The sequence below is a fragment of the Psammomys obesus genome, unplaced genomic scaffold (genome assembly GCF_907164565.1).
Source record: "Psammomys obesus unplaced genomic scaffold, mPsaObe1.curated_primary_1811, whole genome shotgun sequence".
In the NCBI taxonomy this organism is placed as follows: domain Eukaryota; kingdom Metazoa; phylum Chordata; class Mammalia; order Rodentia; family Muridae; genus Psammomys; species Psammomys obesus.
This window is the reverse complement of record NW_026585644.1, coordinates 11131820-11149194: the sequence shown is the minus strand read 5'-3', so window position 1 is coordinate 11149194 and position 17375 is coordinate 11131820. Positions and strand designations below refer to the sequence as shown.

Genomic DNA, 17375 nt, shown 5'->3' with positions numbered 1-17375 from the left:
GTGTGTGTGTGTGTGTGTGTGTGTGTGTGTGTGTGTGTGTGTGTGTGATCTTGGGCAACCACTGAACTTGTCTAGGTATCTCCCTTGGTTTTCCTCTGTAAACTCTGGATGACGGTAGTTCACTGGGTCTTTCCAGTACCTGGAGTGGAAATCATGTGGCCATGCTGCATGACTGGTAAGTATGACATCTCCAATAAGGTTGTTAGTTCAGAAGAGAGGACGCTCATTCTCTGCACTAGGCTACTCATATGGGGATATAACTGCCAACAAACTAGCAAGCTGAGGTAGAAAGGCTTTGTCCATTGTATCACTGTTGACCACATGTAATTATTTAGCCCCTGAAATGGGCTAAATATCTCTGAACTGAGATACACTGTAATTATAAAATACACAAGAAGCTTCCAAACAAAATAATATAAATATTTCAGTTACTTTTAAATATTAATTATGTTGTAATGACAATATTTTGGATCCTAAGAGTAATCTCATTTTTGTCTTTTTTCTTTCTTTTCTATTTGTTTATTTTGAGACAGGGTTTCTCTAACCCTGTAACCCTAGCTGTCCTGCAACTTGCTCTGTAGGACAGACTGGCCTCAAACTCACAGAGATCCTTCTGCCTCTGCTTTGCAAATGCTGGGATTAAAGGTTTGCGCCACCACTGGCCAGCTCAATTTCATTTTTTTTTTAATGAGACTATTGAAGATACTGAAGTTCCACACCTGTCTTCATTCTGTTTCAGTGTTGATACCATTGCTCTCTTCAGGAGCGTATCTTCATAGACCCACCTTCCTCACAGTGATGATGGGGCTTGGGGCATGAGACCCTGTAACACGGCACACTGACATCAGAGATAATAGAGAAGCAGGAGGACCTGTCTACCCCTGGAGGGGCCACCAGGCCTTCATCTGAGATATTTGCCCAGTAAGTATCAATTAGGAAGGCCTAAATAGAAGGCCTTGCACACTTTACTCTAGTTTTAGACACTTTGTTATCCATGCATGATTTCCCTTCAAACAGTATAAAATAATGCAATTTTCCAGACATGTGTGGTGGTAAATGCTTGTAACTCCAGTACTCATAAAGGCTGATGCGGGAGGATTGCCATGAGTTGCTACATAGCAAGTTCCAGGCCAGCTGGAGCTACATAGCAAGACCTTTTCTCAAAAACAATCTATCTATCTATCTGTCTGTCTGTCTGTCTGTCTATCTACCAATCACCTATCTAGATATCTCACCAGGCAGCAAAGGGACATGGCTTTAATCCCAGAATTCGAGCAGATCTCTTAGGTCAAGGTCAGCCTGGTCTACAGAGCAGGTTCCAGGACAGCCAGGGCTACACAGAATAAAACTTTGTCTAAAAGAACAAAAACCACAAACAAACAAAAAGAACAAAACCCAAACCAAACAACAAAAACCAAAAATATAATTTCTCCTAAGTTTTTGAGTATTCATTTCCAGACAGATAGAGATATGGGAGTTCTGTTCATAGGGATTTTAACCTTAATAGAAGTTAAGAAAAAAAAATCATTCCCACTCCCCATAAAGGTGAAAGGCGACCCAGCTGCTCGCACTCAGCCCTGCTCACTCTCCACACTCTTGGTTGGTGTCTGTTGCCTTTAATACACACAGCCTTTCCCTGAACACTAAGGATGAACCTAGACAGGCAGGCAGGCAGGCCAAGGGCCAGATGAGGAAAGAAAGCTCCGTAAAACTGCTCAACAGTGGATGCAGAGGATGCAGAGGATGCAGGATAAGGTGAAGTAGGTGACTCACACTGGTCTATCACAAAATAGCGGCTGACGGTAGTGATGCTGTAGAGGAGGTGGCCAGGAAAGCCCTCATCATCAGGATCCACCGCCGTGATGTTTGCCACGATGGTTCCTGGAACCACTTCCTCCGGGATGGAGTACACTCTCCTTGGACTGAAACGAGAATACTGCAGATGTGGCTAATTTGCAGGGCAGGGGAGGGTGCAGACTGGGCGGTAGGTATTTTGGTGTGTGCTAAATATAGCCCTGCCTTGCTTGAGTTGCATCGCCATGCAGAGAGCACACAGCAGCTGAAAGGAGGGGTGACTGGTGTCTGTATTTCCAAACATCACATCCTTGTGGATGCAAAGAATGCCAGGCTGTTGCTGCAGCAATTTAGATAGCACGGCCACCGCCTGCTTGCCTGCCTGCCTGATGCCTTTCTTATCATTAACATCCTCTTGGATAAAGATATACATCATCTATCTGGTCAGCATCTCTCCTCCCAGTTTCTGTTCTACAGGCATCTAGATTCTTTTAAAGAGCCCACCTGGAGCTGATGTTCAGAACATCAGGTTTCTTAACTTATGCCTGACTCCCAACCTATGGGTGATGCTCTGTAGTGTATTCTAGTATCTTTGGTCTTTGTTTTTTCTTCTTTTTTTGCCTGACACCACATTTGCACATGGAACCTAGGCATCATCATGAGGTCAGCTCTCTAAGCTCCCTGCAGTCAGCAACTCACCACTGTTTCCAAGAGGCGCTGCATGTAGCTCCAAGTACCCAGCTTACCTACCTTTCTTGGACCTCCATGCTTTTACAAAAGACCAGTAGTGAGATCATTCCAGACTGACACAGTAATCTTTAATTACTCTGTTTCCTAAGGTGCCATTTTCCCATTCAGTCCCTCCTTGAAGGAAGGCGGTCTTCATCTCAGCTCTAAATGGCATCTTCATGTTGGGGGCTCAGATCACATTCCTTTCCCTGCCTCACCACTGCCACCCCAGTGGTGAGAGGGCCAGAGAAAGCAGACACAAGAGAGAGCTTTAGGTTGGACTCAAGAGAAGCAGGGAGCATCTGTAGCCAGGCCCTGATCCTACCTATCTCACAGGCCCTGCCCTGAATCCTGGGACATCCAGGGGAGCAGGCAAGCTCTCAATTCGACATCCAGTGTAACCCCAACTGCGTGCCTTTGAATCATGGTTTGTGTGGGATGGGGGTGGGGGGGCTTATAACTAAACAGCCTGAGCAAAATGAGGTGGTGTCTTGTCCTTTCTAAAGTGCAGGCTCCTGGGGACACCATTCAGGAACGCTGAAGCAAAGCTGATGCAGAGTCTAAAAGGTCCATCTCAAAATCACTAGAGAGAACGAAGGAATCTGAAGCTGCCCTCTGGGTAGCTGCTTCCTTTCTCTGCTAAACTGCTAACTGCTGCATTTCAGAAGACTTAGTACAAAGCAGACTAGTGCCCAGAGGACAACGTATTTTTTTTTCTCTCTGCCATCCTATCAGTTTGCTTTTCTACCTGGGCTGTGGGGAGTATTCCTGGCTGTCTGACTGTCAGCTCCACAGCTATCATCTTCTTACACTTTTCGGAAGAATCCGCAGAGATGTGCGGGCCAGTGCCTCAGCCTGGGTCTGAACTGATATATCACAACCATTTCTCAACCTACCGGTGCATATTTCTAGGCCATCACAATTGTAGAGATGCCCCAGGCTCTCTGGAACCCAGCCCAGCACCAGACTCTGATGGAAATATCCTGGGGGAAGATTACTTGCTTCTGTAGTTGCCACAGCTGCTCTGGAGCTCGTGTACCTGACCAGAAACTTTTCAGCTGCAGCATGTTTGCAAAGCGCCACGATGCTAGCCTGGGGATAAGACGGGGCTTAATACCTCCCAGTCTTGAAACATGTTTGCTTTTGTATGTGCTTGTATGTTCTTATGCATGCAGGCACTCACGTCAGTGGAGGCCAGAGAACATCCTTGGGTGCCATTGCTCAGGGTTGCCCACCCGTTCTTTATTGAGGCAGTGATTTTCACCAAGTAGACTTGGCTACTTGGCCCATGAGCTCCAGGTTTGTCCATCTCTGTCTTCCCAGCACTGGGATTTGTGAGTGTGCAAGCATACACAGCTTTTTCGCATGAGCTCTGGGGATGCAGAGCAGCAAGCGCTCTCGAGCCTGCTTGCCGGCCATCTTGAAGCTCCTTTGCAAGCATTTCATACCTTGCTCTTGTGCTTGTGGCTTTTCAAGTATTTTCATTTTATTTATATGTCTGTGTGTGTGAACATGTGGATAAAGGTGCCTGAGAAGGCTAGGAAAGAGTATTGGATCCTCTGGGGCTGAAGTTGTAAGCTGCTGTGAGCTGCCCCGTGTAGGTGCTGGGCACTGAAAACCTGAACTCCGGTGCTTCATAAGAGCAACAAGCACTCTTAGCTGCTGTGCCATCTTTCCAGGTCTAGTTTTACTTTTAATTCACACAAAAAAAATAATTGTATCTTGCCCTTGGGTTTGGTAGAGTAGCTTGTGCTGTGTTTGTTCACAGCCACTAACACTGCTGACCCATGGCACAAGATGGTGCTGTTTCCATGACTGGGGCCTCTGCCCAGTCACTGCAACAGAAACTCGGGCTGCTTAGCCGGTCATCTGCTGGCTCTAAATTCCACCTTATCTTCCCGAATCCTGGTGTGCAGCAGGCCAGGGTCTTCCTTTGGGCCTGGGATGCAGCCAGGTTCACCCTCTCTCCCTCACCTCTGCTGTATGTAGACACAGCAGACACAGCCATGTGTCTTTCTGGATCCACCAAGCCAAGAAGAAATTTTGGTATACCAGCAGCCTTATGACACCATTATGGCGACACCAGGATGGGCTTGAACATTGTTATTACATGGGGTATTCCCTTGAACAGGTGCCTGCCCTGCATTCATCTTCTGTGTGTGCTTCACAATGACCCCTGTGCTCAGCCCCGACCCTTCTCTCTACCAATTCCACAGTCCCATGGTAAATGTGAATGAGTGTGTGTGTGTGTTGGGGGGGAGTGTCAGGAGGTGTGGGAGGCGAAGGGGACTGTGGGGCTGAGAGGCATAAGGGACGCTGGAGATTGCTCCTTCTCATCTCTTGTCTAGGCCCGCACCAAGTACGGTGTCTGTTTGGTCATGAGGCTGTCTACGAAGGCCTGTGAGCTGTGCCCTGCATGCACCCAGGCCTACCTGGTAAAGCGTGGGACCTCATCGTTGACATTGACGATAGTCACCTGGAGTGCCGTGGAAGCTTCGAGATCCCCGCTGTCTCTCACTCCCACAATGAGGTAGAAGCTGTCCGGGACAAAGTCCAACTGAGAGACACAACTTTACTGACACCACCACAAAGAGGAGGGAAGAACACAGTGGCAGCAGTGAGGTGAGCGGCCCCCATCCAGCCACCTGCTTCTTCAAATGTTAGGCGTAGCCGCCTTCCCTCTCTGGCCACAAGGCTCACTCTCTCGTTTCTCAGTCTGGGGTTTTTCTTCATGGTTACTACCTCCCTGGACAGACAGCCACTTTTGCCAGCCAAGTCGTGGTCTCTGCCTTTACAAAGTCCTTGCAATGGGCCTGTTCCACCCTGTAGGAAATGAGGCTCCCATTTCATTCATTCATTCATTCGTAGTGCTGGCTGAGGAAGCCAGGGCCTCCCGTATGCAAAGTAAGCACTGACCTACATGCCGTCCTCAATAACCACTATGGCTCTCTTGACTGGTATAGAGCCAGGAGCAGCATGTGGCTTTCCCAAGGCCTATGGCTTCCACCTCAAAGCCTGATCTCTCTTCCGAGGCTTTCCTGTCACACTTGCTGCTTTTGGATGCCCTTGGGGTGGTGCTACCCTCCCTGCTCCCGAACCCCAACTCTGGACATGCCCTCCACCCCTACACCATGCTCTGCTGCTTCACCTGTGTGTCCTGTGGGGTTTCCAGCCTGCTGAAGCCAAGCTCCTAGCCATACCCCAGGTTGCTCAAGGAACCCACACCCTGTTTGCATCCGGTTAGCCTCCTTTTCTTGAGTTTTCGATAGCCAGCCTTCAGGGAAGGCCACTGAGAAGGTTACCTCTTTTGTCCTGCTTCAAAGTCCAGTTCTGTGGTGGAGAAGAGGGTGCCGTTAGCGGACAGTCTGAAGTTCGTCGAGGGAGAAATGAGGAAGTACTGTAAAAGAAGGGCCAGTTAGGATTAGGTCAGCCCACACTCAGCTGCGTTCTCTCATGTCCTGTCTAGTACTCTTGGTATGTACAACACTTTGAATGATTTAGGAAAATGTCGGGATAAGCAGTTCTGAGACTTTGTGGTTGCTGAGGAGAAAGGTCTTTAGATGTGGTTGGTCAGAACGCCTGGCCGGTACTGATGAGTACTCTCTAACGAGCTGTTCCAACTACTGAAATTTTACCAAAGGGCCCCTGCCTGCTGCCGGCTCTAGCCTCCTTCTTCATGCCCCTGTCATCTTCCTGTTGCTTATCCTGGCTCTAACACTATGAGGCGACTTTAACTAACACTGCCTAAACACACCTAAATCGTGTTAGATATTAGGACCCCACTGGCATAAATGAGATCTTTTATAGTAGTAGTCTTCCCACAACTTTGGGTAGCTGTGGGTTTTTGTTGTTCTTGACAGCAGTGCCCAGTGCCACTCTCTTGACTGTTGCCTGTCACACCCATGAAATCTGATAGAAACACAGAGGCTCATGCATAGAACTCACTAAGCTCCAGCCCACAGGGCCACCATGTCTGTGCTCCTCTACAGGAGCTTAAGATGGCTTCCTTGTCTGGGGTATGTACTCAAGGAAGCAGAAGAATGGGACTAGGGAGCCATGGGGGGGGGTTTAAGAGTAGGGTCAAGTTATGTCTAAACCCTGGAAATCTTGTCCTGAGATCAGCAGGAGTAGGACCACTGCCCCCATCCAGGTCTCCATGTCCAGGTGCACGTAGTCCTGGGCCTCCACCTTTGCCCCTCTGGAGGAGGTCATATAGCCTGGTATCCAGGTTAAACTTCCTCTTCCATTATAAGGTCATGTCCAGCAGCACCTGGAATTCTTCCTTATGCAAATGACACATCCCTAGCACCCTGGCCCCAGCCAATAATGCACACTCACCCCAAAAGCCCCTACTTCATCCCCCGAAGGTTTAAGTAACCTTTTTCCCCCCAATTAAACAAGGTGTTTCACTGAACCCTGTCTCCCGAGGGTCCATTCTCATTGCGCTCACAGGGCCTCCCTTTATTCCCCCGGGACCCACTGGTCATGGTTGAGTGGAAAAGCAGAGTCTGAATGTAGGGCAAGGGCTTGCATCAGAAGGGCTGGGGTACATGTTCAGATTCTTCCCTTGCCTGTGCCTTACAGACAACACCAATGGCTCCACTCCTTTCTTTTGGGAAAACTGAATGAGAAGATGTGCTGTTAAATATGAAGGGCGGCGAGAACACAGTTTATGTCCCTTTATGCAAAGGGCTCTGAGTTCAGGTTTCATTACTAATGGCTAAAATGAGAGGTGATCTATCCCCTAGGTCTTAGATGGGTGAGTCCAGTAATTAGTGAAGGGTTTGTGACCAGAACTACAGGCCCCAAAGACTAGGATCATAGGAACACTGCCAGGGTCTCCAACCAGCGATGTGTGTACGGGTGCTCGGGAGCTCCTAGGATCAAACAGAGTGGCCAGAAAATAGATTAAAGGCCTCCTCTGGGGCCAGTATAGTCTTTAAATCATATTTGAGAAGTATGCACTTTCTTTTTATTATATAATGATATCTTTCTTGTTGTAATGAACAGACTTTTACACAAAAATTGGAGAAGGCAGGAAAACATTAAAAAGTCACTAGCTGAAATCCATGTGTGAAATCTCATCATTTTGATGGATTACTTCCTGCTATTTCTATGCAAATACACACAGTCCAAGATCTCAAGGTGGTGTACTAATCGAATGGCAATACTGTATTCTTTTCATTTCTATCTTGAACATTTCCTTATAGCCCTGTGTCTCCTCAGAGCCCTACTTGGCTTCTAAGAGCAGAAGAGATAGTGTGTTCAGGATGAGTCCAGAGGCTCAGTCCGTAAATCTGACTGTCCAGCCTAGTTAGCTAATGACAGCACAGCATTTTAAACATGGGGCTTATTCAACAACATCTTCTCGGTGTTCGTTTAAAAGGAGACAGTTGGGCAATGCCAGGAAGCAATCTTCTGTGCCCTTCCCTCAGGAACATAGACCCTCTCCATCGTAGATGCATCTCTGCAGACCCCCACCATCTCTCTAGTTTTTTGTTTTGTTTTGTTTTGTTTTTGCCTGAGCAGCAACAGGTTGGCCGCAAGCTGCCCACATGCAGAGCACATGTCTCTGGGTTGAGTCTTCCCTGTAAGGCTTCCTCACGTAACAGTAATCAGAAGCTCTTGATGGATGTGATGGCAGAACTAGGCTTTAGAGACCCGTGAGGACACTTACTACCATGCATCAGAATCAGAATCTTTCTGTGTTTTGTAAAACCCAGGGACACAAATCTATGTATTCAGTTCTAAGCAGTGGGGATTTTGGCATGCAGAAATGGTAAATAAGCTCCCCCTCTGAAAGTTCATGCTAAACTGAGGGAACAGAGTGATCCAAGTGAGGGACTACAAGAGGGATCAATAGAGACAATGACAGGAACCAAAACCTCTTAGACATATTTTGGATATAAAAGCCACAAATTGGGATAGTAATATGTATGTGATTCTGGAGGAAAACCTCTCGGATTTGACACCTGGTCCCACCATTTCTAGCTCTGTGTGTTTGTGTAGGATAGTGACAACATAGCCTACCTATGGAGGAACCTACAACATGCTTGCCTTAGTCACTGTTCTATTGCTGTGAAGAGACACCATGGCCACAGCAACTCATATAAAAGAAAGCATTCACTGGGAGGTAGCTCACAGTTCCTGAGGCTTAGTCCATTATCATTGTGACAGAAAACACAGCAGCAGAAGGCAGGCATGGCTTTGGAGTTGTAGCTGAGAGCTATATCTTAGAGAGGGTGAAGGGCCTAGTATGAGCTTTTGAAATCTTAAAGCCCATTCCCAGTAGCACACTTCCTCCAATAGGACCACACCTCCTAATCCTTTCAAACATTTCTACTCCCTGGTGATTCAACATTCAAATATAAGAGCCTGTGGGAGCCGTTCTTACTCAAACCACCGCAGTGCTTGGCAGAGCTTGGAACATGCTGGGTGGTAGCTTCTACCGTTCAGCTAAAATGCAGGGTCCTGTTGAGGGTGTAGCTCAGAGGTAAAGCTTTTGCCTCACATATACAAGGCTCTGAGTTCAATCCCTGGCCCTACAGCATCTTAAAAACTAGAATAAGGTCCTGAAGGGAAAGGCATGCTTTTTGTTTCCATGAGCCACACAGGAGCTCATTTAGGTCTTTGTTAAATATTCAATGGTAAGGTTTCCTGCCTTCTAATTTCTCACTGATGAGAGTACAACATTCCCACCGCTGAAGAATCGTAAGACAAGCAAGAGTATGGCGCTGTGTGTCCGTCACCCCAGCACTCACAAGCCAGAGCTGGGAGCGTCAGAGTCCAGGTCAGCCTGCATTTCAAAGTGAGAGCCTGTCTCCAAAGCCAACCACAGCAGCATTTAAAAAAAAATCTGAAAACAACAACAAAAATACCATGTCAACCATTTCGTTGAAGTGTAGTAATGCTGCATTTGGCTGTGAATTCGTGAGTGTAGCTTACAGTCCCAACAACTGCTGTGGAAAAGACAGAGTCAAGGAACCAGCAGCTGATAGAATCAGCCTTGGTGAGTAAAAACTGGCGTCATGAGCATTTTCTTCTTAATTTCTGCTGCGCTGATTTCCTAAAACTTTGATAATCTTTACACATATGTGTGTCCATATATATGTATGTATGTATGTATGTATGAATGATTAATGCTAGGCTAATTCTCTTTTCCTTCAGTCCCCATGCTTTGTTCATGGGCATGCAGCTTTGTGTTCAGAAAGCAGATAATATCTGTAGACTAGAAATATTGTGTCATGTGGCCCCTTGCCAGTGACTCAATAAGGCTTTCTGTAAAACCTGGCATTCTCGCCTCCTTTTTAAAGGCTTGTTTAATCAAAGCTCTCCCTTGATATTCATTCTTGGAAAACAGAAATTAAATAGAATGAAAAGCAACTGCAGCCCCTCTCTGCCCCAGTCCTGGCTGAGAAAAGTCCTGAGTAATCAGATCAATTCAGCTAACAAATGCTCGCTAGGCAAGCTCTCTGCTTTCCTCTGGGACTATCCCTTCCAGCCTCCCATGGTTCTGTTTGTAGGCTCCTGGTTGCCCTTCGTCACAAAAGCTTCCTTTTGGAAGACACAGGGCCCATCCTTTCTGTGCTAGTCACGCTGCGTAATGCTTCTGGTGTAACCAGAGGGAAGGTGAGGTGGCCCAGTTTCCAAAAATGTCAGCTCCCTGGCAGCCAGCAACCCCCTGGGCTCCTTGCTACAGCGTGGCAGCAGCTGGCGAGATCACTGGGTGCCTTTCCCAGCCATCCTGGCTGTTAGACCTTCAGCACAAAAATCAACATGGATTTAGCCTTGTCTCCTAGGAACAGGGCATCCACGCCACACTGAGCCAGTTTCCAGAGGGAAGCATGAATCCTCGTTCTCCCAAGTCCAGGGAGGAAGAATGACACTTCAAGAAGCTGAATTCAGGACCCCCCTGAAGGGACGCTAGGCCACTGGAGCAGGTGGCTCTGGCAGGCCTTGCCATTCTCCCCCATTCCCTCCGCCTTGCTAAAAACCCTTAGAGTGCATTCCTAAAGCCAGCCACCAAGGTCTACTCCCTCGTTTGGCTCCTCCTGAGGCTGACTACCAAGGTCCAGTTATTAACGTATTCAAGTCTAGCAATCAAAAGCCCCCATTTGGTTCCTCACCTAATTAACATGGCCAATTAAAATTAAACACCTCATCCCAACATGAGGTTTCCCCTTTTCTCTTTATAAACTACAATTTGCATAAGGGCCACGTCTCGCTCCTCTCTATCCTTTGCCCCATTCCACTCTGAGACAAATATCTCTTCCTCTTCTCCCTTATTCCCTTTCCCTTCCCCCTCATCCTCTAGCTGTCTTTATCTCTTATTCCATGCCCTCTGTCCTTCTGGGGCAAATAAGTCTCCTTTGCACTCAGAACTTGCTCTTGGGAGTCTCAAGCAAATACTGCCCCTTAGAACAAGGGACAGTATTACACCCTTACACCCCCAGAAGAACAGCACACGGGACAGGATCTTCCAATCGGCTTGTCGGGTTAGAAATACAATGCCATGCGTTAGTTAGATTTCTTAGTTTCAGCTGAATACTTTGAAACAAACAAACACCCATCAAATTCCTCCTCTTTTCTTATATGCTACCCCTATACCAGCTCCGGGGTGGCAGGTTGGGGGAAGAAGGAAGAAAGCCTTGACTGAAAAAGAAACCCACTAATATAAAGCTAACCCATGGCAGCCCACACTGGCTTCTGTCTGTGTGGAAGAGCTAAGTGGGTATGGCAGGCACTTAAATGTTCTTTAGAGACGTTGACAAATTTGTGTATTGGGAGTTGTGTAGCTGCTGCTTATTTGTTTTTTGAGACAGCATTTCATGTATTCCAGGCTGGCCTCCGCTTCGCTATATAACGAGTTTTATGGCATCCTAAGGATTGAACCCAGACTTCTGTGCCCATTAGGGGAGCACTCTAACAACTGAGTGCCTAATATCTGATTTACTGTAACAACCGATGTACTAATATCCCTGCCCCTTCTCTTGGAGGAATGCCACAAGGAGTCTTGAGTCCTGTCTCTGTGATCCATGCTCTGCCAGTCTGAAGGGCAGCAATCTCCATTGACCTGAGCGTCCCCCAGAAAGCATGGGCAGCCATCAGCAGCTGTGAGTCTGGGGGTGAAATCACCCAGGCCTGAGGGCTTCCCCTCCTGAGCCTCACATGAAGACCTCAGGTAGCATGCCTTTTGCTATGACTTCAAGGGCTGACTTCAGAGTTCACAGCAGGACATATTACAGGGGGCACGTGGTGGGAAAGCCATCAGGAGGGAAAGAATGGGGCATCATGGCTATGTAGGGTAAAAGGGCTGAGCCCAGTTCTGACTTTGAAAACTTACCTAAACCATCCAGTGTCTGAGCACAAATTCCCACCAATCCCTGAGCTTGGCTTAAAATCCCCCAACCCCCACCCTGAAAGTCTCCACCCTAGAAAACCCCTCTTCCAAGAAGCCCTTTGTAAGCCTGTCTACTGCTCAGTTCTCTTATGCATCTCGCCTGAGCAGGGGCAGCCATCCTCTTGTTGTCTCTTCCGATAAAACTCTTGTGTGAGGTTTCTTGTGCCATGTGACTCTGTGGCAGTCCTTGGCTCCTGACTGCCAGGATACCTTTCCTTTCAGCTATAACATGAGGATTGGGGAAACCTTTACCTTCAGAGCTGCAAGACCTCCATTGGGGAAGCCTTTCCCCTCAGAACAGAACTGCCAGAATCAGGTAGAAAGACCTGGGTACCCATTGCAGTTACCAAAAAGCCTTAGGTACTCAGAAGGAAACAGCTGGGAAAGCTCTCTCCAGAAGCTAGATAGCGGTGCAGGCCTGAGGATCCTTTCCCTGGGGAGATGCAACACACTTCTGCTCACCCCAGGTAGGGATCCCCTGACACACCAAAGCAGGGTACTACTGAAGTTCAGCTTGGTGAACCAATGAGTTCTGTTGGGCTTACTTACAGCAATATGGGTGAACAGACAGCCGTATCACCAAAGCCCACCCAGCACGGGTGGCAGCTTGCAAAGCTGGGACCCTTGAGCACACGTCACAGCCTACAGGCAGCTCAACATGTTGGAGAGTATCCTTTCCAGGTGCCTCAGTTGCTCTAATCTTCTTCCAGGCAGCCTGGCTGGTTTCTGCTTCTTCCAGGGAGCTGGTCTGGTCTAAGTCCTCTTTGCAGCTTACCTGACAGTAACTCTCAGCTTTTATTGCTTACCCTGGCAAAGAGGGACCTACAGAATCTGCTCAGTTTCAGGGACTTCCTGAAGCTATTTTGAGTCGTTTACCTTCCTGCTTAAGAATATTTCTGCACGATAAAATGTTTCAATCTCTGAGGAAACTATTACACGACAGTTTATAATCCCAGCATCCAAAAGGTTGAGGCAGGAGAAATAAGATTTAGGAGACCAGCCTAGGCTACACAGCAAGACCCTGTCTAAAAAGGGCTGTGGCTGTACCTCAGTGATAGAACACTTGCAGGGGGAGGAGGGGGGCAAAGGGGAAAGGGAGGAATCTTTGAGCAGCAGTATGACGACTTAGCACACAGCAGGTGATAGTACTTGCCACACAGCTCGGCAAAGAAGCCTTGTGATCTGGGTTCCATCCCAAGGGTTGAAGGAAAGAACCAGTTCCTCAGGGCTGTTCTTTGACCTCCACTTACATACTCCCCACACTCTAACAGTTAAATGAATAACTATGCCATCTATCCATGGCCTTTATTGGTCTATTCAGCATAGAGGACTTCGGGGAAGAACTGCCGACTGGGCTCCCCTCAGAGCCACCCATATAAGCGAGAATGTCCTGTTGCTCTACCAGCAGTGAGACCATTGCTCTTTTAATTTAATCCTTTGTCTGCCCTGGCGAAGACAAAGCACACTTCATTTCATGCAAAAGGTCTTCCTTAATGGAAAGGTCTGAGGAAGCCCTTTAATGGAGGGGCTGTGCACTACATCACTTTGCCTCCAGCTGCAAAACCTATTAGTATCCCCAGAGTCTCCAAGGAGGCTCTGCGTAGCCAAGGGCCATTGGCAATGAGAGGGATGGAGGCAGGGTGGGCGTGCAAGCCGCCTTCAGCAGGTGGAAAATTACTGAGTGGGTTCCAGAAGAAAGCCAGAGCCTGAGCATTCTCAAGGAGCGTGTCTTTCCATTTGTGGGCAGCCTCTGGATCCCAGCTCCACCTGCACCCTCATCAGGATGAAGAAGGAGTCCCAGGGGATGGAACCATGTCAAGATACAAGCCTGAGCACCCACAACGCCTCTCAGCCCATGTGCATGCCACCGCTGAGCACCTGAAATGTGGCTGGCCTAACGGAGGGGGGCCTATGGGTGAAGTGTTCTAAGATCATGTGAAAAGTGAGTGTAAACTATCTCGTTTGTCCTTTGGTGATATGTTACACATACCGAATTAAGCTATATTGTAACTATTTTAACCTGGGAAGAAAGAACGGAGGGACAGGTCTGCAGAAAGGAACTGACATGAGACCATCCTTCAGAAGAGTTTTTAAGAAAGATTTTAACCAGTGTGTATGTGTGTGTGTGTGTGTGTGTGTGTGTGTGTGTGTGTGTGTGTGTAGCATCACACCGTAGGCAATATGGTGAGGCCTTGAAGGAGAGGAAGTCTTCCCTTCAAATTCCAAAGAATAGCTTCCTTAGGAGAGACAAGTGCCATGCTTAGCATGACAGGGGCCCTGAAGACCCTTCAAATCTTCAGAACAAAGGGGGCTTTCTGATTCCATAGGTTTTTAAGAAATGGTGGGAAGTTCCACAGCTTGTAGCTTAGCCTGCATCCCAGGAGGCAGGTACTAGTTCAGGCTGCTCAGCAGAGGGGTGGGAGGGGCTGGGCTGAGTCACTGCAGGCGCCTGTCAGCTTTTTGTCCTAAGGGAAAGACTGCATGGTTGTGTGACCTGATTTCTGGGATGGGCAGAGAAGAAGCTAGAGCATCTGTGAGCTGACAAGAATTAATGCTGCCTGGTTTCTTGTACTCTTAATGTGGCCATTAAAACATTCAAAACGACATCTGCAAACATTCATCTCTGGTTGCACGGGTACAGCGATGGGCAAGGGTGTTCACAACAACACGCAACTGCATGCTTGCTAGGTTTCTTTAAAACAAGATCCGATAAAGGAGCAAAGGCTGTGGCTTCTGGATGCATGCCTATTTTACATGGCCTGTGATGTGATTCCACTTCCTTGAACTGTGTTAAGAGCCGGTGGGATGCTTTTTCGTCTGCAGGGTCAGGGTTCATCGTGTGTGCTAGATCTTTCTGGAACTTACCCTTCATTTGGGGAGGAGGGTAAACTTTATGGAGCCCATCAGCCGAGGGAAGAGGCACAGACCAAGCCCAGGTGGCTTCAGTACGTGTGCCCAAGCTTCCTCGAGTCTGTTCTCGCTCAGCTCAGCGGGTCTGAGCATAGTCCCACAAAGCAATCTGAAGTCTGCGTGCTGATTCAGCATTTGCCTGCCGAGCGCAGGAATCTGCATTCTTCAGGCAGCCTCATCTGTTCTCAGCACATGCCAAACATGAGATGCCTTCGGGAACCAGTGTCTCAGCCTTTCTGCTCAAACAGCTGTCCACTGGGCAGACCTCCCTCTCCATCTACAACCCCACAACCCTAAACTCTTAGGAACACTCTCAGGACACCCGTGAGTGTTTAAAGTTCCCTGGAGGTTGCAATTTCAAGCCAAAGGTGAGCAGCATGGACCTTGTCAGTGGAGCGTTAACTGTAGCCTTTCTGCTTTGAACAGCCAACTATGTCTCTCGGTACCGCTGGTGACCAGAAACAAGCACCTAAATACGAAGACCAGGGAGAAGGTGGTACTGTCCAAACCATTACTTCTTTTCTCTAGACTTTGATCGTTCTAGACAGTTAGCTGTTCATACAGCTATTTGGTCCCACACATGAGTTAAACACATCATTAGTGCTTTCTCTGACAAGCCAGGAGCATCTTTCTGTAAACAGTCCCACAGTCTGTACCTGCTCTAGGTTTACAGTTTCCTCCAAAACACGTTGACAGAGCTGCACGGTTTAGAGGGAGGTACCCTGGCACACTGGTCCCTTCCAGGGGACAACTGCACCTGAGGTGGGTGTCGGAAGGAGTGGAACCTCATGCCAGCTGTATAACTTGGAGATGTATTAAAATAGAGACTTAAAATAGAAATCTGGCTAGGTACAGTAAAGCGTACCTATAATCCCAGCACTTGGGAGCCTGAGGTAGGGGGATTGCAAGTTTGAGGCCAGCCTGGGCTAGGCTACCCTGTCTGAAAACATGAAAACACCAAAAATAGAGAAAGAGCCAGGTGTGGGCGGCACACGCCTTTAATCCCATCACCAGGAAGGTAGAGCTGGGTGGATTTTTGTGAGTTTGAGGTGAGTCACATGGTGACACCCAGGACAGCAAGGGCTATGTAGAGAAACCCTGTCTCAAAAAAACCCGTATGTGTGTGTGTGGGGGGGGGGGGTATGTGTATGAGTGTACACATAAGAAATGAAGTGCTGCTTTCAAAAGGCTGCTCTTCACCTGGACCCTGTGGTAGTTTGAATGAGGAGAAGTGTCCCCCCAGCCTTAGGAATCTGAAAACTAGTGGTGATGTTTGGGAGGTTCAGATGGTGCACATCACGGGGGGTGGGCTTCGAGGGCGAAAAGCCCCGCCTACTTCCGGTTTGCTGTCTACTTGGTGCTTGGGATTTAAGATGTGTGCCACCAGGGTTGCAGCAGGCACCATATGCCTCCCAGCCGCGATGGCTCTTGTTATTCTTCTGGAACCATAAGCCAAAATAAACTCTTACTTAAGTTTCTTTGGTTTTTTTCTTTTTTTTTGGTGGGGAGAGAGACAGTTTCTCTGTGTAGCTAGCCCTGGCTGTCCTGGAACTCACTCTGTAGACCAGGCTGGCCTCAGACTCAGAGCTCTGCCTGCCTCTGCCTTCCCAGGGCTGGGACTAAAGGCGTGTGCCACCACAGTGCAGCTGTTCCTGGTATTTTATCACAGTAACAGAAAAGTAACCAACAGAGACCGCAGTGTAACTTATCCACACTTTGTAGTCAGTATCCAACTGAGTCATTGTCATTTGATGCATGCACATCACTCAGAACACAGTGTCCCAAACATAGCACCTTGGCAAATGAGAAGAACAAAGAAACAAGAAGGTCCCACTAACCTTGTCTCTACTTCCCACCCTATAGCAAGCAGTTCATCACCAGACCCTCAGGGGCCTCGCACGAGGAATCTGAAGAAATAGACCTCACTAAGATACACCTGCTTTGTTGTTGGTTTTGTCAAATTATAATTTTATACAGTATCTATTTTTTTTTCATGGAACCTGAGTAAAAAAACACAGTTTATCATGGCACATGCCTGTAATCCCAGCACTCACAAAGGCAGAGGCCTCCCCGTGAGTTCCAGGCCAGCCTGGTAGAGTCCAGTACAGCCAAGGCTACATAGAGACACCCTGTCTCCAAAACAAAACAAGACAATGACAACACAAAAACCCACACAATCTAGGGCTGGAGAGATGGCTCAGTGAGTGGAACACTCAGTATACAAACATGAGGGCTTAGGTTCAGATTCTGACACTCACACTAAAGAACCAGATGAGCTTGAGGGTGTCTGTGATCATTACACTGTGGGGGATGGGACACAGCAGCATCCCTGTGCTTGCTGGCCTCTGCCTAGCAAGATTCAGTAAGAATCTGACTGAAAAGAATAAAGTCAAGGTAAAGGGTCTTCCTCTGCCCTTCTTGAGCATTGGCCTCCTTGAGCACACACACAAACGCATACACACATGCACATATACACACTAATTTATCTCCTATCCTCTGATGTGGTTATATTTTCTGTTATATTTGCCCTCCATAGCAAGCA

General features: G+C 47.9%; 1 protein-coding gene across 1 annotated transcript in view; it reads right to left on the bottom strand.

Moving 5' to 3' along the window:
- Nucleotides 1-17375, bottom strand: part of Cdhr3 (cadherin related family member 3) — a 54671-nt gene that overhangs the window by 24036 nt on the left and 13260 nt on the right. The window contains exons 5-7 of the mRNA XM_055622767.1: nt 5826-5920; nt 4956-5060; nt 1774-1922 (exon numbers count right to left, since the gene is read on the bottom strand). Of these exons, the coding sequence (XP_055478742.1) occupies nt 1774-1922; nt 4956-5060; nt 5826-5920 (349 nt within the window). The remainder of the gene's footprint in view (nt 1-1773; nt 1923-4955; nt 5061-5825; nt 5921-17375) is intronic.